Source organism: Lithobates pipiens, unplaced genomic scaffold, assembly GCF_037356315.1.
Source record: "Lithobates pipiens isolate NorthernLeopardFrog02 unplaced genomic scaffold, aLitPip1_a1.2 Scaffold_16, whole genome shotgun sequence".
Classification (NCBI taxonomy): domain Eukaryota; kingdom Metazoa; phylum Chordata; class Amphibia; order Anura; family Ranidae; genus Lithobates; species Lithobates pipiens.
In genome coordinates, this window is record NW_027507748.1 from 413,124,277 (window position 1) to 413,149,604 (window position 25,328).

At 39.8% G+C, this 25,328-nt stretch overlaps 1 protein-coding gene across 2 annotated transcripts in view; it reads left to right on the top strand.

Moving 5' to 3' along the window:
• CBLB (Cbl proto-oncogene B) overlaps positions 1-25,328 on the top strand; it is a 282,840-nt gene that overhangs the window by 204,377 nt on the left and 53,135 nt on the right. Inside the window, exon 13 of one of the 2 annotated variants that reach the window (XM_077482457.1) lies at positions 25,055-25,198. The exons of the other annotated variant lie outside the window; for it this stretch is intronic. Within the exon in view, the coding sequence (XP_077338583.1) occupies positions 25,055-25,198 (144 nt within the window). The remainder of the gene's footprint in view (positions 1-25,054; positions 25,199-25,328) is intronic. 2 annotated transcript variants of the gene reach the window in all.

Consider the following 25,328-nt stretch of genomic DNA (forward strand, 5'->3'; position numbering starts at 1 on the left):
ATGTAATGTCTTTGTTTTGACATGTTTTTTTTTCTTTTGGCCAAGATACATTTGTGTTGTTTTTCTACTACTACGGTAGGTACTGTGTGGAGTGTGTTAAAGAAAGGCATTGTTAACCACTTAAGGACCAAGCCTCTTTTTGAGATTTGTTGTTTACAAGTTTAAAACCACTTTTTTTTTTTGCTCGAAAATTACTTAGAACCCCCAAACATTATAAATTTTTTTTCACCCTAGAGAATAAAATGGCAGTCGTTACAGAGTTACAGAGGTGGTCTAGGGCTAGAATTATTGCTCTCGCTCTACCAATCGCAGCGATACCTCACGTGTGGTTTAACCCCTTCCCGCCGAGCGTACGCAGATCTGCGTACTCGGCTTCCGGGGGGTATACCGGGATGATGCCCGCACCTGCAGGCATCATCCCGGTACCGTTTTGTTCAGCGGGCGATTGGCTATCCAGCCATAACAACCGATGCGGCTAAAAGCCGCTCGGCTGTTATGCCGGAGGAGCGGGAGGGGACGTCCCCCCCTCCCGCCGCTGTTACCGGTGCTCCCGTTCGATCGGGAGCACCGATTCAACTTGCGCTGCCTCCGGCCGCTGGGGAGGAACTGGAACGAAGCCGTAATCGGCTTCGTTCCAGTCTCCTCATAGTAAACACGGAAGCGACGTCATGACGTCACTTCCCGTTTACTCGGCTGCCAATGGCGGCGGTTTTAAAAAAATATCCGGTATTCAGAATCGCCGTTTTTGGCGATCTGGATACACTGAAGTGTAAAGGAGGGGTGGGGGGTCTTTTAGACCCCCGATCCCTCCATAAAGAGTACCTGTCACCGCCTATTACTGTCATAAGGGATGTTTACATTCCTTGTGACAGCAATAAAAGTGATCAAATTTTTTTATTTTTTTTTTTTAAAAATTTAGTCATTTTAAAATAAATTAAATAAATTAAAAAATAAAAAATTTTTTTTTAAAGCGCCCGCCGTCCCCGCGAGCTCGCAAAGCAAAGAAAACGCATACGGAAGTCGCGCCCGCGTATGTAAACGGTGTTCAAATCACACATGTGAGGTATCGCCGCGATCGTCAGAGCGAGAGCAATAATTCTAGCACTAGACCTCCTCTGTAACGCTAACCTGGTAACTGTAAAAAATGTTTAAAGCGTTGCCTATTGAGATTTTTAGGTACCGTACTTTGTCGTCAATCCACAAGTGCGCGCAATTATAAAGTGTGACATGTTTGGTATCTATTTACTCGGCGTAACATTATCTTTCACATTATGCAAAAAAAATGGGATCATTTTACTGTTTTGGTTTTTTTTAATTCATGAAAGTGTCCCTTTTCCCAAAAAGTTGCATTTAAAACACCGCTGCGCAAATACCGTGTGACATAAAATATTGCAACAATCGCCGTTTTATTCTCTAGAGTCCCTGTTAAAAAAATATATATAATGTTTGGGGGTTCCAAGTAATTTTCTAGTAGAAAATATGGATTTTAACTTGTAAACACCAAATTCCAAAAATAGGCTTAGTCATGAAAGAGTTAAACATAGTTCTTATATGTGGGCGCTACTCACCTATGCATTTGTTTCTGCACGTGAGCTCGGGGGGACAGGGTGCGTTTAAAAAAAAAATGTTTTTCTTATTTATTTTACCTTTTATTTTTTATTTGTACACTGTTCTTTTAAAAAAAAAAATTCACTTTTATTCCTATTACAAGGAATGTAAACATCCCTTGTAATAGAAAAAAACACGACAGGATCTTAAATATGAGATCTGGGGTCAAAAAGACCTCAGATCTCATATTTGCACTAAAATTCAATAAATAAAAAATAAATAAATTTTGTCATTAAAAAAATAAAAATAAAATAAAATGGCCCTTTAAGAGCTTTGCCGTTTTGACGTTGCTTCCGCCCAGCAATGGTATAGAGACAGGTGAGGGCCATCTTCCCCTCACTCATCTCCACACCCAGCATGGAACAGCATCTGATCGACTCTGCCACTGCCAATGGCTCCGGTAAGCGGCAGAGGTCACCGGAGCGCGATGGGGGCCTCCTCTCCCGCCACCAATAAAAGTGATCTTGCTGCGAATCCACCACAAAGACCACTATTATCTGCTGCCATAACAACTATATTCCTCTTCAAAGTTAGGACATATATCGGCTTGTGGCGGTCCGGAAGTGGTTAACAAACCAAACTACTGTGTGCGTGGCACAGCTAGCTACCTACACTCTCTAAACTACCAATGCAGATATTTACCTGCTTTCTCATTACTGCTAATATTATTTCTTTGTAGCCACCAGAGTACCTCATCATTGTTGCTATGGAAACTGCTTTGCTCATTTCATCTTAAGCAAAATCATTGTGCCTGCTGCTGACCGCGAAATATGATCACAGCACAGTAGACTTCTTCACAGTGCAGTGTTAAGAGGTCATAGAGTTGCTTCTTTGCATTAATTGGTTACATGAGCTGTCTATTTGATGCACCGGTCTCATGTGGTTCCCTGCATGTATCTGAAGTCTTTAGTCTTGCTGGTAAAAAACTTTTGAAAGACCAATATGGAAATCCTCTTGAGGATGCCAGAACAGATGTTCTCAGGAGTGAGGGTTAAGGTAGTTCAAAGAGCTGCCTAAACTCTGTTTCTTTGAATTGAGCAAGACCCTAGCTCTGCAGGCCACAGCTGCAGCATCTCTCTGTTGGAGTTCACGTCATACAGTGGTCAGTGGTTTTGTTGGACTATAGAGGATTTACACGCCTTGAGTCCTACAGAAATAGAAGCAGTAGGTTTGTCATTTAAAGTGTTACTAATTGTATTTTTTCTAAATAAAATTAAGCAAAAACGTAATACTACTTTACTCTGTGCAATGGTATTGTACAGAGTGGCCCGAGACCTTTTCTTCTGGGGTCCCTCATCAGCGATCTTGGCTCCTTCTCTTTACCAGGTGCACCCATAACAAGCCACACGTGCATCCTCACTCCAGAGCGGTGTGTGTCACCAGTTTAGAGTTAAACAGGTTTTCTGGAACTAGAATTTCTGCTCACACTGACCTTCATGATGATAGCTCACCTGTGTAGTGTGATCACAGTTTACATATGCATGTGGAACCTATGTACGAATTCATATTTGTGTGATTTTTTTTTCTTCATTTTATTATTCATTTTATGTCAATTTTCTTTTCTTTACACTGTCTTAGTTTTTCTTTTTGGTTCAACTTTATTGTTTTCACAAAGGATGAATAACAATCCTTGTGATATTATTGGAAATCGATTGGGTCAGATGCTTTACAAGCCAGTGACAGCTTGCAAACAACAAAACTGGAAGTGACAAAATCCTTGTTTCCGGATTATAATGTTATAGAGGAGGGGAGAGAAAGGTAGACCCGGGCTCCGAGATTGCGTCAGAGAGCCCAGGAAGGGTGGCAGCCTCTCGGATCACTTTTGCAGGAAAGTACAAGTTTACCGGGATGATAACCACTTTGACTTGAGGATGTATGGGTATGCCCTAAGGCGTGAAGTGGTTAATGAAGAGGTCTAGTCAAACGTGCATTTTAGAATATAGGGTTTTTGTCAAAATACATCACTTAATGGCTTCCTATCCATTGTATAGATTGTATTGTTTTTTTATACTGCTTATGGATTTTGCTCAGTAGAGGATAAGCCTGTAAAAGTAACCGAAAAAAAATTATATGTTTGGTATGGTCTTGTGAAAAGAGACTTAGGCACAAACTTCTGCAGAGAAAACTGCATCTGCCAGATTCTTTAGCCAAACTCTAACCACAACTTGGAAATATCATATGGAAATAAAACTGCACGATGCTTGCATGTACTGTTAGCCGCTATCAATACCCAGTTTTTACAGCTGTGTTGGAGCTTGCTGCTGCTCCTACTTCCCGTACCTTTAAGGCAGTACTCTCACTAGGCAATTTATACTCTCCCTGTGCATGTTTTAACCCAAAGTTTAGTTTGGTTGACTGCTATTGCACTGTACCATGCTCAGGCACTATTCAGCTTACCATGCTCGGGCACTATTCAGCCTACCATGCTCGGGCACTATTCAGCCTACCATGCTCGGGCACTATTCAGCCTACCATGCTCGGGCACTATTCAGCTTACCATGCTCGGGCACTATTCAGCCTACCATGCTCGGGCACTATTCAGCCTACCATGCTCGGGCACTATTCAGCCTACCATGCTCGGGCACTATTCAGCCTACCATGCTCGGGCACTATTCAGCCTACCGTGCTCTGGCCCACTTGGAAAAAGGTGGGCATGGACACTGCTCAGTTGCACTCAGGCAAAGTATGTATCTTTGTGATCGCTAACCATGCACAAGCAAAAAAACTCTCACAGAGCATAAAAGCAGGGCTCACTGTGGTCTGACTGGCAGATGTGATGACATATGCATGCTAAGGCATGGCACAATATGAGTGGGGAGGGGGTAACCATGCTTGGACACAGTACAAGGCAACTAACTATGCTTAGTTTGAGTACCCCCTGAGACCCCTTTCATGGTGAGGTGGATTTCAGGCATTTTAGCGCTAGAAATAGCACCCATGAAGCGCCTCCCATTCATTTCAGTGTGACTTTTCACACTGGGGCGGTGCGTTTGCGGGACATTAGGAAAAGTCACGCAAGCACCATCTTTGGGGCAGTTTGGTCAAGTGGAGATAAAGACAGGATTAAATACTTAAGCCCTTCCCTACTCTATTGAAAACTTAAAGCAGAACTTTACTCAAAACAACTTCATAAAGAGTAATGTTCTTTAGCAACAGACATACATTCCACACTAATAATTATGCTAGCAAAGTTAGTGTGTGCAGTAAATTGCTCCTGTTTCTTCTTGCTGGATGCTGCCATTTTGTTGAAGCCCTGAACAGCAATAAAGCTTTAGGCTGTCAGCGGATCGGCCTTCATAAATTTGGCACAGTGCCTAAAAGAGAGCCGCTGAGCATGTGCAGAGGAGGGTTATACAGTGTATTACTGGATTTTGAACAGTATAGGCACTAAAACTGCAGAAGGGACCAGCCTGAAGTGATCTAACAGGACTAAATTTTCGGATTACGTTTTCTGATTAAAGTTAAAAAAAAATAAAAAATAGCTTTACATAAACTTTGACCAAAAGAGAACAAATTGAAAAGTTCATAGTTGGGATTTAAGTAAACTTGAACCTTTATAATATAGATGTATTGTGCAGTCAGTGAATAAAAACGTAATAGGTAATCATTTCCACATTGATATTATTTGGTGCCAATTGTACAGGGGTAGCTGTGTAGGACAGTCAATATTGGACCCATTTGTCCATCCTTCCTAAAGACAATCAAAGTACTGAGATGTCATTCTAAAGCATTAAGTAAAGTTTAGCATACTAATTGCCTTTTTAACAATTTGGGGAATTGCATTGTATATGACATGACTATATTTGACAGATATTCATGATTCTCCTATTATACAGTTGGGTAGCGCTGGGTACCATAGTTTACACATGATCCTGGCTGTGGTTACACACTTTCCAGCTGGCAATGAATCCTATAGAGAACAATTCCTTTTCTGCTATTATTGCTTCCTAAAAATATCTAGTTCCACCTAGATACATGTTCAAGCAACAAGGTAGCTACAAACCGTGTACATTCTTTCTAACATATTGGGGGTTATTTATGAAAGGCAAATCCACTTTGCACTGCAAGTGCACTTGGAAGTGCAGTTGCTCTAAATCTAAGGCTTAAATGTGAAATGAGGGGAAGCTCTGCTGATAACTTATGTGATGCACATGAAAATGTGCAGTGGAGTCCCTCTGAATGATCATGAAAGGTGGAAGCAGAATTACTATTAGCTGTGAAAGAATATTGGATGACTTGACCTTGAGGAAAAAAAAAAAGCTACAGTCATGTCTAACCACCGTGTCTAGACTAGGACATGGCAGAATTTTTATTTAAATACGAAATTCTAAATGATTTAACACTCTGTATGCAGTATTTCTTTTAATTGTACATTTTTGTTTTCTTTTTAAATGTCGTATGAAAAGTAGATTGTAGTAGATGTTTTCAAAAGTTAAATTATTTTATCCAAATGTTGCACGATTCTGAACAGGTTGACTTATGGGTGTTTGTTGTGTACTTTAGCTCCCCCTGCAGAGCAGAAGTAAAATGACCTGATGTTTACTCCATTAAAGTGTATGTAAATCCCATTTTTTTTCCTGCTCTTTAATATATACAGTTGAGAGGGTGTTTTCTGTTCAAGTACACAAAAATACATGTTGATCATGTCAGAAATTCAGAATTATTCTTTGCTCACATCCTATGCAGAACAGATATTAGGAGCCGAGTGCATTTCTGTCAGATCAACAAATATTGTTCTATACTTTTCTGTCTTTAATTGGATAAAACATGAAAAATGTGCATACATTTTGAAGATGTATTGCTTATTTATTTGTTTTTTGACATATATTTTAACTTGCAACGAACATTATCCTAGCGTGTGTGTATGTTTTATATGAACTTGTCACAAATATATAGTTATTCAAACTCTGCATACAATTAAAATAATATTTAAGCAGGTTACACCGTGTGGAAATGCCATGCACAACAGCCCCAAATATAGGCAGGTAAAAACACATAATTCTGAAAAATATGACATTTGACTCACTCCTTGCTATTTATCATTTTCCTTCCACTTCGCAATTATGTGCCACTTTGTGTTAGTCGATCACATAAAATCTCAATAAATTTTGGTTGTAACATGACAAAATGTGGAACATTTAAAGGGGTATGAATACTTTTTCAAGGCATTGTAGGTCACCAAGTCAGCCCATTACTTTGGGGGTCAAGAAAGGGCAAAACCAAGCTCCGCTTTTACAGGAAAGGTTGCAGTGTGTGTGTGTTTAATATATATTTTTATATATATAATTTATTTATATATATATATATATATAATTTTTTTTTTTTTAATGGTACCCTCTGCTTATTTTTTTTATTTTTTTTCAATATATGCTAAATTTATAGCTGTCCATACTTATGGGTTTTGTCTTTTTGTAATTATTTACACAGTGGAGTTGCTATGGTGATGTGACTGCCAATTCTATGCACTTTCAGTAACCACTTCTTTTCAAAAAACAAAAAGACACAAAAAAAGTCTTTCATCTTGATCTTGTTTAACTATTATTTAGCCTTTTCAAAACCAGAGGCTCTTAGCCCTTGTACACATGGTCGGACATTCCGACAACCAAATCCGTTGGATTTTGTCTGACTGATTTTGTCCGAAACTGTTGCATACACACAGTCGGACAAAGTTGTCAGAAAATCCGATCGTGCTTAATGTGATGACGTTATTTCGTTAGGACGGGACTACGTTCAGGCTAGTAGCCAATAGCTTTGGTCTAGGAATTTGATCTGAGCATGCGTGGCACTTTGTCCGATCGGAATTCTCTACACATGATCGGACAAAGTCCGATCGGATCATGTTGTCGGAAAATTTTATAGCCCAGCTGGAAAACTTGGTCCGATGGAGCCCACGCACTGTCGGATTATCCGACAACATGGTCCTATCGGACATTGTCCATCGGAATGTCCGACCGTGTGTACAAGGGCTAAAAGCTGTGATGCCCAGGCCAAATTTTGCAGCACTGTCAGTTAACTTATCAATCACATTAATTAGTTTGCATGCCCAAACGTTTATATACCAATTTTTAGGAAAATATTTTTGTGTTTGGTACACTGCTTAATGAAAAACCCTACATTAGTTTCTATTACTGTCATTACTGCAGATGAACAGTGAAGCGTGAAGGTAGCAGTATACGTTTGCAGGTTGAATGCTTTAACTTTTCTTAGTGAAGCTTCAATTGGTTCCTACTTGTCAATGGGGACCCTGGATGGCTGTGGCAGTGCAAAGTATTTGCGTTTAAAGGGGATAACATTTATTACTATGTCCTTAGTGTGTGAACATTAATATATACATTTTGACCGGCATGGTAGTGTGGACTCTCAGAATTTTTTTTTGAGAAGGATAGGGTAGGAAAATGATTAGGATTATTTAGGTTTTTTTTTCACTTTCTGTCTGAGACAAAATAGGAAGTAAATGGAAATTTCCCCGAAACAAAAGTTAATCACCTCTCAGATGCAGGTCACCTGAACAGATACCCCCATTGTATGATTTGCCCTTGCCTTTAACTCTATAAAAGTTTGCATTTCCTATCTGTTTCTGTACTGAAAACAATGGTATGAGGATGTATCTACCCATTCAGTTGTGAAAACCTGAAAGGGCTCCTATCTCCTCTCCACTCTATTAAATAAAAAATGTTTAGGCTTTAGGTTTTTATTCTGCATAGTCCAACAAATCTTCATCTCTGAGAAACCTTTATAAGTAAATATTAAGAATCCAGGCAGATATTAAAACATCTATTAAAGCAGTTATGTATTTTTAATAAAGTATATGTGATTTTTTTTATTTATTTAATAAGGAATCATTTAATACATTTTAAATTAAACTGATATACAGTGCCTGTAAAACATATTTGCCCATTGGAAATGTTCCTGTTTTAATGCTGTTGAATTGTGGTCTTTTTTTTTCAAATTTATTTTTAGATAGATCAACAGAAATAGACTCTTTCATGTAAAAATGAAAGTATATCTTCAAAACAGAAGCCCTAAATCTCTCATTGCCACCCACTACTCTATCCACGGTTAAAACTATTTGGCAGTTCAATTGGCATCCCAGAGGTCTTTAGAGTTGTGCAGAGACCTGCAAATTCCATGGTTTGGCTGTATTTATATCTTAAAAATGGACATTCTGCCCAAGCTGTTATACCTGTTTCAGGTCATATTAATTGTATTACCCTCTGCATTTTATGGTACCTTCCGCTCTCCTGGGATTTAGATATCTAGTGCTGTAGTTGCTCTACACTAAAACATAAACTACTGTTACCATAAATTGGAGTGAGGGATTGGTCTTCCTGATTTTGAGATATATCGTGCCTCTGCAGTTAAATCCCAATTGTTGGGGTTTCCCTGTCCATTAGTGAAGGCCTCTGTCATGGTCGAACAAGATATGCCCCCTGTGGATTTATGAGCATTGCTCAGGGATTACCATGATTTTCATACCGATCTCTTCTTACACTTTCCTCCTTAACATTAGCTTCATTCCAGGTTTGGTATCGCCAGAGAGGATATTATTCACTCTCCTATGACTCCGCTTTTTGATAAAAAAATACAATAAATATAACAGATCCTCTTGCACTATGCATGCTCTTATATAAGTGCACTCTTCTCTGGGTTATTTTGTGGTCCAATCCACTGCTGCTTAACTTCCCCTGAACTGGTTAACGAAACTCCATTTATCTACCTACTGTAAGTGTTTATTTGGATCAGGTCTAGTGCATGGACACCTAATGGAATTTGAGAATTTGTGTCTTCTCTCATAGGTTCCCCGCGATACTCTATGGCAGGGATCTGCAATTAGCGGACCTCCAGCTGTTGCAAAACTACAAGTCCCATCATGCCTCTGCCCCTGGGTGTCATGCTTGTGGCTGTCAGAGTCTTGCTATGCCTCATGGGACTTGTAGTTCTGCAACAGCTGGAGGTCCGCTAATTGCATATGCCTGCTCTATGGTATATAAATCAATATTGGCCCACACACTTAGCACACTCCCTATATGTACCAAACTATGTTCCAGGGAGCTGGGGTTTGAGATCCCTCCTGGAGATTGACGCACTGCATTTCTCTTCGCTCATGAATCCTCAATCTCCAGTTACACACGAGAGAAAAATATAAACTGCTTTCCGGATGGTACTGTGACCTGATTTCTATTAACCAAATTTTCCCTGCATCTTCAGACATCTTTCCTATTATCTATTTTCCCGAGCTTGGTCAAATCTCAGAAATCGAGCCTCTTAAGATTTTTCCCTTTTGCCGTTCGCTTATTTCCAGGTTTTGGAAATGCACATATCCACTTCTTTGTCCGTCTGGTTGGACATAATCAATGACACTATAATAATTGCAGGCTAAAGAACAGGATACTTGGGGAAAAATGTACCACCCTTTGGTACATCTGGATGCACTACTCTACTTCCTACAAACTGAGGAATAGACTCAAACAATAGGCTCTGGCCATTTTGTGATATTAAACAGGAGGACTGTTATCCACTATATACTATTCTCTCCCTCTTCTGTCCCTCTTTTCTTTCTTTTTGTTCTCCCCCTCTCTCTTTATTTTTCCTCTAAGTATTATCATTCTTGGTTTAGCTGTGTCACTTGACATTGCATAATGTCAGGGTTCAGGGTAATGTGCAGTGCTAATTTTCCGTCACACATAAAGTTTTGCTTTTAGGCCAAAAAGTAAATTTTGGTCTCATCTGACCAGAGCACCTTCTTCCACATTTGCTGTGCCCCCCGCATGGCTTCTCCCAAACTGCAAATGGAACTTCTTATGGCTTTCCTAAAACAATGGCTTGTTCTGGCCATAGCTCACTTTTCTTAAGGCAATTTACTTTGGAAATGCCCCCCCCCCCCCCCTTTAGTTATTGTAAAGCATCTTTTTTCCCTTAAAACAACAAATATATTATACTTGCCTGGTCTATGCCAAAGTTTTGCATAGTATGGCCTCAAACCACCTCTTCTGATCTTTGCCTCTCCCCTTCTCTGAGTGCTCCAAAGCAAATTGGTTGTTTTGGGGGCATGTATGTGGGCATGCTCCTGACCTGGGCTGCGTGCTCCATAGATGCATACAGAGCAGCTTGCCCCCACCCCTTCCTCACAGGCTCCTCACAAGCTTTCATTGCTGCTGAGTCTCCTGTGAGAAAAGAGAAGGGAGAAAAGCTTTTGCACATGGGTATAGCGCTGGATGGAGATTGGGCTCAGGTAAGTGTTTAAGGGTGGCCGAGGGGAGAACATTTTGGAAGGTGGTGTTTTTTGTTTTGTTTTGTTTTTTACCTTAACCACTTGACTGCTCTGTAGCCGAAAGATGGCTACAGCATGGTCCAGTTCTAGGAGGGCACCTATGGATGAATCTGGTGTGCTCTGTGACCATTGTGTCCTTTGGACGCAACTGATCACAGATCATTGTAAAGGGACAATCACAGCGGCTCTTTAACATATGTGTCCAATCAAAGCTGATCATATGTAAACAAACTTGTCAGTTATTGACATTCCTTTCCTCACGCTGTCATAATGTGAGGAGACGAGAGCCGGTATCGGCTAGTGTGACACTGTCTTGGTTATCAGTGCAGCTCCAACAGTGCATTTTAGTGCCATCCTATAAGTGCAGCCTTATCAGTGCACATCAGTAAAGGATAACAATTACTTATTTGCTAAATTTTATAACCGAAACTAAAAAAACTGTTTGTGTTTTTTTTTTTTTTTTTTTAGCAAAAAAAAAAACAGTGGTGATTAAATACCACCAAAAGAAAGCTCTATCTGTCTCAAAATGTAGAGAATGATTATTTTTTTTTTTTTTAAATAAACCTTTTTGCCTAAAAAAAAACGCTTTAATGTGTTGGTCTCTATTAATTATTAAGGTTCTCTCCACACAAAACCCCTGCGTGGATATTCTTTAAAGTGGTATTAACCCAAAAACAAAAAAATGTGATCTATTGCAGCTTACCAATCTTTCAGTGTTTTCAGCTGGTGATCTGGCCACTAACACACCACTTGTATCTTGTGAGGCAATTCTGGATGAATGAGCGCAGGTAGAACAGCAGACAGCAGCATTGTCTGGGGGAGTTAAATGTAGTTTAGATATACAGATATAGCAGATTTAGACACTGACAAATTGAAGCCAAACTCCAGCTCACACTTAATAATCGGTTACAGAAGTTTTTGTTTTTGCATAAATAAAAGCTGATCATTTTATACACCCCTGCCAGTGTTAAGTGTTTTTTTTTCTCATCCATGTAAACTGATCAATTCTACTGGGGAGCTTGTAAAAAACAGACTTGCTGAAGAAATAAAGTTTTTTGTTTTTTAGGCTAATACAGCCATCACGTCTAAGGATTGGTAAGCGGCAATATAAGGTTTATTTTGGGTTTAATGCCGCTTTAATACACATATTCCAGTAGCTCTGTACAGCACTGCAGAAGATGGCATGCTTGATTAATAAAAACACAACTTTTAATAACTGTTCATTGTTCTCTGTAAAGCAATATAAGATATATGAGAATTTAACCTTTTGTAAACAATCTGTGTATTAATTTACAGTTCAATGTCATTCTGTGAAAAAGAATGTGTAATATATTCTTTGTAGTCTTCCTTTTCATATGAAGTCCTTGTTGCCTGTACATATAGTGTTTGAGCTGTAAGTTATTAGCGTACTTCTTTTGAAATGTTACTTTATTAGCAGAGATTAATTTACATTTTTACATGAAAGAGTACTATGGCAGCTGAAATTTTGCAGTAAGCTTGGTCAAAATGTTCTGTGAGCAAGCTGGTTAGGCTTTAAATGTATTACTTGCCTCTTTTGTCTTCATTGTACTGTACTTTGCGTGGCTGGAGCACTTCCTTCAGTGAGGTAAATGGGGGAATCATTTGGCATGTAGGCTGGCTCACTGGAAGGGGGGGATAATGTTTGTCAGTATTCTCAGATGAGCTGGTTTTGGTAATAGAGGTATGGATAAAAGTCTTGTTTCCATCCCCACCTACATGGAATACGTTTTGATGGCAGTGAAACAAGTTTCTTTTTTTGTTTTGTTTTTTACATTCTACACTACATTTTACATTCACATTGGGGTATGTTACCCCAAAAATACCAGGTATATGTGTTTTGTGATATTTTTATTTTTATTTTTTTACAAATCTTGGCAAATCTAGCCTGTTATTCGTATTTTCTTTTTCTATAAAAGATCTATCGGTTCACTTTGCTTCCTCTGTAAATCTGACCATGCCAAGCAGGCAAGCAGACCTGTGTGAGAATGGTCAGTTTGGCGTTACAAAGGGCTGTGCATATGTATCCTGTGGTCAGCTTTGTAATCATGCTCCCACCCAGCACCAAATATAAATAAAGGATACTGCCTACCTAATGCATTAAGTTTAAGGGCCCGTTCACGCCACATGCAGTGCAGTGCTTTGTTCTGCATCAAAAAAGCATGGAAAGTAGGTTCTATAGGTTCCAATGGCATAGCTCACACCACACCAATAGTGCATTCTGGTGCTTTTCAGTTCCAGAAAAAAAAAGTACAACATGCTGCTTTTTTTTCCAGAACAGAACTGTACTGGAATGTGGTAAAATGCATTGTATAAGCGTTAAAAATGTGATTACAGAAACCCATCCTGAACAGATGAGGAGGGCCTTTTTCTGGTGTGATTGGGCACTAATAGAAGAAAGCCGGACCTCCATCACATTTTTTTTTCTTTTCCTGCTTGATTACATAGACTGACAGCAACACTCTTTGCTAGACCTCATGGCATTTCTGCAGTCCCATCCCCAGGCTGACAATACCCTTTGTGCCCAGCTCTTATGATCTGGAAGTAACATGGTCACATGACTGCTGAAGAAAATCTCTCTAATCCGATAACCAAATCCGTCGGATTTTGTCCAAAACTGTTGCATACACACAGTCGGACAAAGTTGTCAGAAAATTTGTTCGTACTTAACGTGATGCCGTTATTTCGTTAGGACAGGACTACGTTCAGGCTAGTAGCCAATAGCTTTGTTCTAGGAATTTGATCTGTGCATGCGTGGCACTTTGTCCGATCGGATCATGTTGTCGGAAAATTTTATAGCCCAGCTGGAAAACTTGGTCCGTCGGATACTCCAATGGAAACAGTCCGATGGAGCCCACACACTGTCGGATTATCCGACAACACAGTCCTATCGGACATTGTCCGTCGGAATGTCCGACCGCGTGTACAAGGGCTAAGAGGTACACTATAATAAATGTGACCTTTATTTGTATGTATGTATGGACCTGTAGATTTATCGCCCTTTTCTTTATTTTATACATTTTACAGATGCTTTAGAGCAAATACCCAGAAAAATTAAGTAACGTGTAGGTAAGGACCTTACTGGTAACCCCCCCCCCCCCCCCCCTAGTCTGTCACATGAATATCTGCCTGTAGCAGTTTTTCTTTGTGATTCATGTGATGGAACATTTATATTACCTTGCACAAAACCTTACTGTAGTAAAATGAATTTCTAAAATACATGCACCTATCCTTGTATTTTGCCTCTTTACAGATGCTGCAGGTACAGAAAAATAGATGTTGATCCTACTAGAAATCCAGTGAGCACATAACTTCCAGTTTAACTTGACAGATATGCCTTTGCTGCACTGAAATTCCAAACAATGTTGTCGGCCCTGCCTGAATTCTCGAACCCTGCTAGACTACAAACCCCCCCCCCCCCATCCATCCATCTTATCACAACTTTTCTTTGATCCAGGAGAGGAGCACATGGGCAGGGGTGGTAACTGCTTGAGATCTCAGTGCGGCAGAGGTAGAGTTGGCAGCCCAGGCAGGAAGTTAGGAAGTCATTGGAAAATCAACAGCTATTTTTCTGTACTTGTAATATTTGTAAGAGCTAGTTCACACATGAACCGCATTCCTGCGTGATTCACATGCAACTGGGTACTAACAGTTTATAGGTAAAGTTGATCCAGGGAAAATCCGGCTTTATTGTGCAGGCAAACATTTACATTGCACTGTCACCTTTCAAAGGACAAAGTATAGGTATGGGACTTTTTAGGTGCTTAATCAGATAGTACAAGGGAATTTCATAATTTTTTTTTATTTAAACATGATTGTGTTAAAAGCATTTGTACAAACTAGAATATCATTACTCAAATACATAGGGCATTTGAATAGAATCACGCATGTATTTTCAACATGTTTATAAGGCTTCTTCAAGGAAAAGCGTGATGGATTCACTCAAAAAAATGCTCCAGGTAATAGAGCTGAAAAAATTTGAAGAGGAGAGGAATCTGTCCTCATAGGCCAAAAGTACCAAACATTGGCGAATATGCCCCAAAGACCAGGTCTCCCGCAGAGGGGGATAACTGGCCTTTAGTGATCTCTTCTAAATTAGATCACTGTGTAGGAAGTCTAAGCGTCCACTAGATGGCAGGTTAAACACTGACATAACCTGATAAAAAGGACCCATCCAGTCATAAGCCAGCCGAGGGTTAATTACTGGACTGAATGATCATCAGAATACTCCAGACCTTGGAAATCTAGTATGGCCAGAGTGAGCTCCAGTTATCCCCCTCTGCGGGAGATCCGGTCTCTGGGGCATATCAGCCAATGTTTGGGACATTTGGCCCATGTGGACAGACTCCTTTCCTCTTCAAATTTTGTTTTTTCAGCTCTACTATCTGGAGCATTTTTTTTCAGTGAATCCATCACACTTTTCCTTTTAAAGAAGCCTGATAGGGCAAAACATGTCAAAAATACTAGCTCCATACTAGTCAAATGCCCCTGTGTTTTTGAGTAACGATATTCTAGTTTGTACAAATGCTTTTAACACAATCATGTTTAAATAAAATAGCTTTTATGAAATTTCCATGTACTATCTGATTAAGCACCTAAAAAGTCAATTGAAACCTTCTAATTGGGATGTTCTATAAACAATACCAATCTGGTCATGTCCACATAATCCATCGATATTCTTGCACTGACACTCACTGCGGAGTGCAAGAGCAGTGCATTTTGAATGCGGTGCTAGAAACGCGAATGGTACATGGGTTTTCCCACACAGCCTTCTACTGTAGTGTAGTGTGAAAGGGCATGGGTAAAGTTTCACATATTACAGAGATGTACTTCCTATTTTTTTTTTACCCAGACATACACCTTTTATATGAAAAAACTATCAAAATGATGTGGATTAGGAAAGCTGAGGCATCACTTTCAGATTCACTTCTCCATAAGTTTCTTTGCTTTTTTAGGTACATTTTTCATGTGCCTTTTCTGTATGCATTTTCCACAAGAAAGGCTTGTGCATTTGACATGTTGCACCATTCAACCTTGAAGAAGATGCGCTTGCTGTAAACTGCACCAAAATGCAGCAAATGTATTTTTTTTTTTTTTTCATACTTCACAAGAATTGTCAACGAAAATAAAGATACAGCACTCCCCTAGCTTTAGGTGTGATGTACGGTATGTCAATAAATGCCTAAAGCAAAGATATATGATTTAGCTTGTCTCAGTATAAGACAATGCAAATTCAGTAATTGCTATACAGTTAGTGTTTTAAGTGATTGTCCTTCGAATTGTTGTAATACAGGCATCTCAGAGCGTTGTGTTTTACAGCCAATTACATGCAGAGCTTAAAAATGTGTGTTCTTGTTTGCTTATGAATTGTAGCTGTTGCAAACACAGTATCGGTCCCAAAAGACTGCTTATGCTTAAAAACTGTGTTTCTCTGTTCTGGTTGCTAGTAATTGGGCCTATTAATTAACTTGGTTATCTTGAACTTGGAGCGTTCTCACTCTACATGGATTCTGTACATTGCAACCAAAATAACTGGGTGTGTATGCTTAGGTACTGTATTCTATGCATTTAGTTGGCAGTGGCACTCTGGTACAGACGTGTCCCCCCCCCCCAAATATAAAATATTTATACAGCTTTATATTGCTTTTTTTCAACCTAAGGCACAGTTCATTCAGTAAAGTAAGGACATATTTACATTAGCTTTTCCCTCTGGTGGACCTTATTCCAGAGGGTGTTTTGACAGTAATGTCACCTCCTCACCACCTGTTTTAACCCCCGAAAGCCCACACTACAGTGCATGCAGTTACAGAGCAGTTGTGGCATAGCCCACATTTACTTGATGGGGTCCCTTTCAACAGGCAGTACTGACCTATAAAGGCAACCCCTTCAACTTGGCTAATCTAAAGGGGGTATAAATCTTGCAAGCCATGAAGCAAAGCATCGCAGCCCTGGCAAGTTTTTCAACCCTGTCTGATTGCCTTTGCAGCTTAAAGGGGCAGTCATTTTTTTACCACCTCCCAACCATAAGTGTAAACTTAGCCTTAGCATGCTTTTTTTTCTTTAATCCTGCATCATTCACAGAAATGTATACCACATGTATTAAAATGCTTATAAAGAAAAATAAAGCACAGTGTTGAATCGGCTCTGATGAGAACTGTAGGTTTTAACCAGTAAATAAAGTGAATACATTTTGAGTGTTCTAATGGCCTGGGTCAGATTCATTTACTCAGTGTGACATGAAATAACATATTAAAAACATCAAGCAAATGTTTTAATAGTGATACTACTTGTCGAAGTTAAAAAGTGCTAAATGTCTAATTTAAAATCATTAATTGGGAACAGTACTATTGTAAGATGCTTTTTTATTATAATCGGATAAATGTCTGGTTTTTAAAGATTTCAGATTCGAGTCTGTAAATTTACAAACACCTGGAGGCCGGTGAGAATAATTCAGCAAAGAAAGCATTTGTGTTTGTAGACACAGTACTGATATTTCCATTACTCCTCCACTATTGCGCTCCGCAGCTGACTTGTGCAGATCACTAGAAAATCTCAAATTGACTCTTATTCGTTTCTGAAATATTATGTTTACATGGGAATTTATAGTATTAAATATAGTATTAGCAAACATGTGTTCTTAGTACAGTAATACAGTGGAGGAAAGAATGTTTGCATTTGTGCAAAAAAAAAAAGCTAATATACACGAGTGGCATTATTCAAGCATCTTTATGTCCACAAACCCCTTTAGACTTGTGTTAATAACACAGCAGGGCGAGTGTTTGTATAAGCAGACGCAGTGCTGATATTTTCCTTACTCCTCCTACTGAACTTAGCCTTCTCATTTGGAGCGGTAGAAAATATCATGGTGTTTATTTTTCTTCATTAAAGTAAATTTTATGTTCACTTGAGAGTTTCGTAGTATTAAAATTTTAGTAGTACTAACAAGACTGTAGCCTTTTTTGGAGTAGTAATAAAGTACTTTTGGAAATGTCCCCGGGGGGGAACTTTTATGGAGGCACTATGTTAACAATCATTATTGGTGGTCTTTGACGAATACAGGTAACTGCTAACTGAACACTTCACATCTTGTATTTTCTGTTTTCTGATTAGCAGACCTGTCTCTGAAGTAACAAATATTCATTGTGGAGGTGAACAAAGGTCCACTGATCACTGGTATCAGTCTTCTTAGGGTGAAGATCTTGCATCTTCCTGGCCATGTCCAGTTCACTGTGGTGTCTGTGTGGTGTTGGATGCATTAATTAGTACAGTGGTGGGGAGCAATGGTGGTTAGGTCAACCCCAGGAGGTGTATATGGTGCGGCCTCACACCACGATGGGTAATTTCAATCCCACCAAGCAGTGTGTGCAGTCTTCACAATATGGAATAATGTTTATTGAAAGAAGCAACGTTTTATTGTTTGAAGTGATGTGTATGATTCCTCTCGATCATACATAGTTCTACCACCAGGTCTCCACACTTTGTTATACTATATCCCCAGACATTGGCGTATCTGGCACCTGGGGATTGTCATTGCCCCCCACCCCCCAAAAAAATGGAGCCGACTCCCCCTTTACTCAGCACACATGATGAAATCCGTTTACCCAAAAAATATGCTTTCATGACACTGCCACTAGCAAGAGTGTAAGGGCTTGTTTACACTAGCATTGTTTTCTGAGGAATGATCATTATTCAGATCACATTTGACAGCCCTTGTATTGAATCCTCAACTCCTGCTTTAACCCTTTGAACTCCACACTAGCACTCTGCAATTGTATGCATGGCATGCAGTTGTGGGGTGGTTGCATGGTGGTCCCATTCAATCTTTCACCGAAAGCTGGCTCTGCACAGACCCTTCAGCACGGACTGACTTCCCTTCCAGCTCAGACACCCTCCATCAATCGACTTGGGTACAACCAACTTGTTAGATATTTGGCATGTGATTACTGCCGACAACTATAGCCGCTAGCAGTAATTGTGCTCCGCCAGCCAGGAAGGCTCCCTATGGTGGAAGGAAAGAAAAGGACAGACCCACAGCAGCGCTATGCAACACAAAAAAAAAGTCGAGCAGCTCTTGCTTTATTTACAAGCTTTGGTTACAGATAGCAGAGAAAAAGTAATAGTTGATGAGGACAGGAAAGCAGATCTGCTCTTCAGTGGGGGACCCCAGCCAGCAGACATTGTAGACGAGTTGGGAATATCAAAAAACTGGTTGCCATGTCATGTAAGGACTTGTAATCCCCTAGTGTAGTATGTATAGCAAGTAAAGGCCTCATTGGGGCTTATTTCCAAATTGTTATATATATATTCATTACATGTCATGCTAGAACTTCTGATCCTGGAGTAGAAAATACGTTTGTCACTTGTTAATAAACCTAGGATAAGCTTCAATAATAAATTACAAATACGGAGGCATTTTTTTACCTTAAAGCAGGGAATGCATTAAGGTAGAAATATCTTGGCTTTAGAACTACTTTAAATTATGTAAATGTGTGGAGATCTTCAAAACAAAGTTTTCAAACTGCAAGAACATTCAGATTAATAGGAGTAGGCTAGAAACAATTGCAAGAACAATGAGATCTTTTAAATAATTTTAAATTTTGTGCATAGATGCATGTTGAGCAAAAAATTTATAAATTCCCCATGAACCCACATATTACTTTTGTTACTACTATGCTAGCCTCTTCAGGACCTCCCCGATGTGACCACCTTGGGAACTAACATGTAGCGGAGACAAATGCAAGTGCATGCTAATAGGTTACGTTGGTTAAGTTTTTTGCACCTTTCTCAATTTTCTCTCTGATCCCTCCATTAGGGAATTTACCCTATGACCATGCTTAGTATATTTTAGGCTGAACGCTGTAAATCTCTAACATTCCAAATGATAGCGGCTTATTTTTACAAGTTCTTAGTATCTGCTGTAAAAGATTAATTTCATTTTGGATTCATCTTTTGAATTAGCTTTTTAGAGAGTGTCCAGATCCATTAGCACTTTGTTAATCCAATTGGATGCCATTACAGTATCATTTAGAATTTTTCAAGTGGTACATGTGGAATGTGTGTGTATATAATATATATACAGTATCTCACAAAAGTGAGTACACCATTCACATTTAGTAAATATTTTATTATATCTTTTCATGTGACAACACTGAGGAAATTACACTTTACTACAATGTAAAGTAGTGAGTGTACAGCTTTTATAGCAATGTAAATTAGCTGTGCCCTCAAAATAACTCAACATACAGCCATTAATGTCTAAACCGCTGGCAACAAAAGTGAGTACACCCCTAAGTGAAAGTCCAAATTGTCAATATTTTGTTTGACCCCATTAATTTCCAGCACTACCTTAACTCTCTTGGGCATTGAGTTAACCAGAGCTTCACAGGTTGCCACTGGAGTCCTCTTCCACTCCTCCATGACGACGTCACGGATATGGTGCATGTTAGAGACCTTGCGCTCCTCCACCTTCCGTTTTGAGGATGTCCCACAAATGCTCAATAGGGTTTGCATCTGGAGACATGCTTGGCCAGTCCATCGCCTTTATCTTCAGCTTCTTTAGCAAGGCAATACTCGTCTTGAAGGTGTGTTTGGGGTTGGTATCTTGTTGGAATACAGCCCTGTGGCCCAGTCTCCAAAGGGAGGGGATTATGCTCTGCTTCAGTATGTCACAGTACATATTGGCATTCATGGTTCCCTCAATGAATTGTATCTTCCCAGTGTCGGCAGAAACTCATGTAGCCCCAGACAATGATGCTCCTACCACCATGCTTGACTGTAGGCAAGACACACTTGTCTTTATACTCCTCACCTGGTTGCCACCACACACATTTGACACCATCTGAACCAAATACATTTATCTTTGTCTCATCGGACCACAGGACATGGTTCCAGTAATCCATGCCCTTAGTCTGCTTGTCTTCAGCAAATTGTTTCTGGGCTTTTTTGTGTATTATCTTTAGAAAAGGCCTCCTAGTATGACAGCCATGCAGACCAATTTGATGTAGTGTGCGGCGTATGGTCTGAGCACTGACATGTTGACCCCCCCACCCCTTCAACTTCTGCAGCAATGCTGGCAGCACTCATACGTCTATTTCCCAAAGACAACCTCTGGATATGATGCTGAGCATGTGCACTCAACCTGTTTGGTTGACCATAGTGAGGCCTGTTCTGAGTGGAACCTATCCTGTTAAACCGCTGTATGGTCTTGGCCACCACGCTGTAGCTCCGTTTCAGGGTCTTAGCAATCTTCTTAGAGCCTAGGCCATCTTTATGTGGAGCAACAATTCTTTTTTTCAGATCCTCAGAGAGTTCTTTGCCATGAGGTGCCATGTTGAACTTCCAGTGACCAGTATGAGAGAGTGAGAGCGATAACACCAAATTTAACACATCTGCTCCCCTTTCACACCTGAGACCTTGTAACACTAACGAGTCACATGACAGCGGGGAGGGAAAATGGCTAATTGGGTCCAATTTTGACATTTTCATCTAGGGATGTACTCACTTTTGTTGCCAGTGGTTTAGATGTTAATGGCTGTGTGTTGAGTTATTTTGAGGGGACAGCAAATTTACACTGTCATACCAGCTGTATACTCACTACTTTACATTGTAGCAAAGTGTAATTTCTTCAGTAGTGTCTATAAAAGAATAAAATATTTACAAAAATCTGAGGGGTGTACTGACTTTTGTGAGATAATGTGTGTGTGTGTGTGTGTGTATATATATATAGATACATATATATATATATATATATATATATATATATATATATATATATATATATATATATATATATATACCGTATATACTCGAGTATAAGCCGAGATTTTCAGCCTCTTTTTTGAGGCTGAAAGTGCCCCCCTCGGCTTATACTCGAGTCATCGCTGTCTGCCCGCTCGATCAGCGTGTCGAGCAGACAGACAGCGGCCATTCTATAATTCAAAAGCCGCGCCTCCGGCTCCGCCTTCGCCTGTGATAGGCGGAACACTGAATTTCCCAGCAGCCTGTGTTCCGCCTATCACGGACATCGTCTCATCCTCGTACTACGGACGAGGATGAGACGATGTCCGTGATAGGCGGAACACAGGCTGCTGGGAAATTCAGTGTTCCGCCTATCACAGGCGAAGGCGGAGGCGCGGCTTTTGAATTTTACAATGGCCGCCGAGGCGCCGAGGAAGAGGGCACGGGACGGAGGCAAGGCACGGCACGGCACGGGACGGGACGGGACGGAGGCAAGGCACGACACGGGACGGAGGCAAGGCAAGGCACGACACGGGACGGAGGCAAGGAGGCAAGGCACGGGACGGAGGCTCGGGACAAAGGCTCGGGACACAGGTAGGCTGGACACACACACACACACACACACACACACACACACACACAGGGATGGATGGATGGAGACACACACACACAGGGATGGATGGATACACACACACACACAGGGATGGATGGATGGATGGAGACACACACACACAGGGATGGATGGATGGATGGACACACACACACACAGGGATGGATGGATGGATGGACACACACACACACAGGGATGGATGGATGGATGGACACACACACACACAGGGATGGATGGACGGACACACATGGATGGACGGACACACAGGGATGGACGGACACACAGGGATGGACGGACACACACACAGGGATGGACAGGCATGTCTCACCCTCGGCTTATACACGAGTCAATAAGTTTGCCAGTTTTTTTGGGGGTAAATTGGGGGCCTCGGCTTATATTCGGGTCGGCCTATACTCGAGTATATACGGTATATATATATATATATATATATATATACATATATATATATATATATATATATAGATGCATATATATACATATATACATATATATATATATATATATATATACACGTGAAAAATCATTTCAACAGTTATGATGTGAGAAGAGTCTCCAATTCATTTTACCTCTGGTTATCATATTCCTCTCTCCTATTATTGTTGAACTCCATTTTATACACCACATCATGATATCCATTCCTTCACATTTTAAAAATGTCAGCTTTTCTGAATCTCACATCCATTATCTCCTTAATATCATAATTCTACTGGCATAATCTATCTACACAAGATATTGTTTTTACTCTATTCTGCTCTGCCCAATAGAATTGGTTATGCAGCTGCAATTGAAATGTCAGGACCAATTGTGCTTTAATTTTATCCTCTGAATCAGATCTGTTGCTTAACGAAAATGGCAAACCTTTAATAAAAAGCAGGCAGAAAATCGGCCACCTTTTAGAGATTCAGAAGAACCCTTACATATTTATCCATAATACAAACTTGACTTATTTTTAATCACTATGCAGTTGTACACTTATGCTATAGACCATATAACCAAGTAATTGCACATTGCCCCTGACCATAGAATGGGATAGTCATTTTTACAATAGTGTAACACCACTGAGAAATGGAAACAGGCTATTTCTTTTAGTACCAGAAACAGTATTGTAAATGGAACATCTTTTTCCTATAATGCTTTGTAACTGGAGAAAAAAAATCAATAATGCTCTTTGCTGTTCGTTTTTTTTTTTTTTTAGTATGTCAAACTACTCTGTATTTAAAACTTCACTATACAGTTTTAAGGACCGAGTCTGTAAAATTGCTCTATTGTATCTATTAACAGAGAGTGGAGATAAAATGCACTTTCCCTTCCATTAGTCTCAATTTGGTTTTGCCACTGAAACAATTTTCCCAGTAGCCACCCGTCTACTTTTGTTGGTGCTGATATTTCATTTTTTTTAAAACTTAAAATATTGCTTACATTGTACTGTAGCTACTTTCCAGATATAGAGTTGGTTGTTATGGATTAATTTTTATGGTCTGTTTTGACTTTTTATACTGTATACTTTTTACTCTGTGTGTGTGTGTTTGTTGAAATGATGTGACCATCTCTAGAGGAGTAAAGCCTCATACACGCATTTGGATTTTCCGCAGACAAAACCTCTGACTTTTGTACAAAGGGCGTTGGCCAGGAACTTGTTTTGCATACAAACAGCAAGGAATTGTCGGCCAACAAACACGAATGTATTGATGTATTGCATGGTTTTTCAGCTCTTTAACACCAGCCTTTGGTCTCCTTCTGCTAATTTTGTGTTAGTAGAAGTTTGGTGAGTGATTTGTGCTTTTCATTTTGCGCTTCTCAGTTTCTGAACAGCCGTTCATCAACCAGCCATGTTGTGTAATCAGAGGCGATAAGGCATTATTTATTATTGGCCTTGGAGTTATTGCTTTGACCCAAGTCCAGTCCAGCAACAGGAGGAGGAGGATTTCTTGGACCAAAAATTGGTTGCTTTATTAATCATGACCAATTATGTAAAATGCCTTTTGCTGCAGCAACTCCAGGAGAATAATCTAGATGATTTTCGGAATTATCACTGGATGACGGACCCCTGCTTTTATCAACTCTTGCCATTGTTGACCCCCTATATTAAGAAGCAGGACACATGCATGAGGCTTTTATTTTATTTTTTGGTTGAATTCTACAGGTTGAATTTTTTGCGTTACAGAGGAGGTCTAGGGCTAGAATTATTGCTCCCGCTCTACCGATCGCGGCAATACCTCACATGTGTGGTTTGACTACCGTTTTCATATGCGGGCGCTACTCACGTATGCACTTGCTTCTGTGCGCAAGCTCGTCGTGACGGGGTGTTTTTAAAAACCTTTTTTTTCCTTATTTATTTTAATTGTTTTTTAAGTTTTAAAAAAAATGGATCACTTTTATTCCTATTACAAGGAATATAAACATCCCTTGTAATAGAAAAAAGCATGACTGGTCCTCTTAAATATGAGATCTGGGGTCAAAAAGTCCTCAGATCTCATATTTATAGATTACAATAGGTGGCTGTAAAAGAAAAACTTCTTTGTCCTCGCATTTTTTTTTTTTTTTTTAACATCAGGCCTCAGTGAATTTTTTTGGGGAATAGCTCTCCTGCATCACAAGCTAGGGTTCCCATATTCCCAAACTGCCAACCAAAAGTATTAGTAGACTGGTACACTGCAGCAATGCTTGGAGTAAAAAAAAAATCATTGACTTGGATAGCTTGATATCATGCAGGCTTTGTGGACATACCATTAAAGCAGTATCATCAGGGTGAGCTGGCTTTAACTAGATCTCCTGTTTCCTTTCTCTAGGTGTCCTTTACTGTTGCATTCTCTGTCTGATAAAATAAGGAATTCAACAGAAGATGATGATAGTGAATACAAAATCCCATCTTCCCATCCTCTACATTCGCGTCCCTTGCCTCTTCACTGCCATAGTATAAAGCCTTTCTCTAGGTAAGACAGATTTCAATGTATCCACAATGCTATCTCTCATGTGAAAAGTTCAATGTTTGCTGTTGTTCTTTAAGAGAAAAAAAATGTTACTTTTACAGAGATTACAAGTTTATTTTGTCCCCAGATCTGG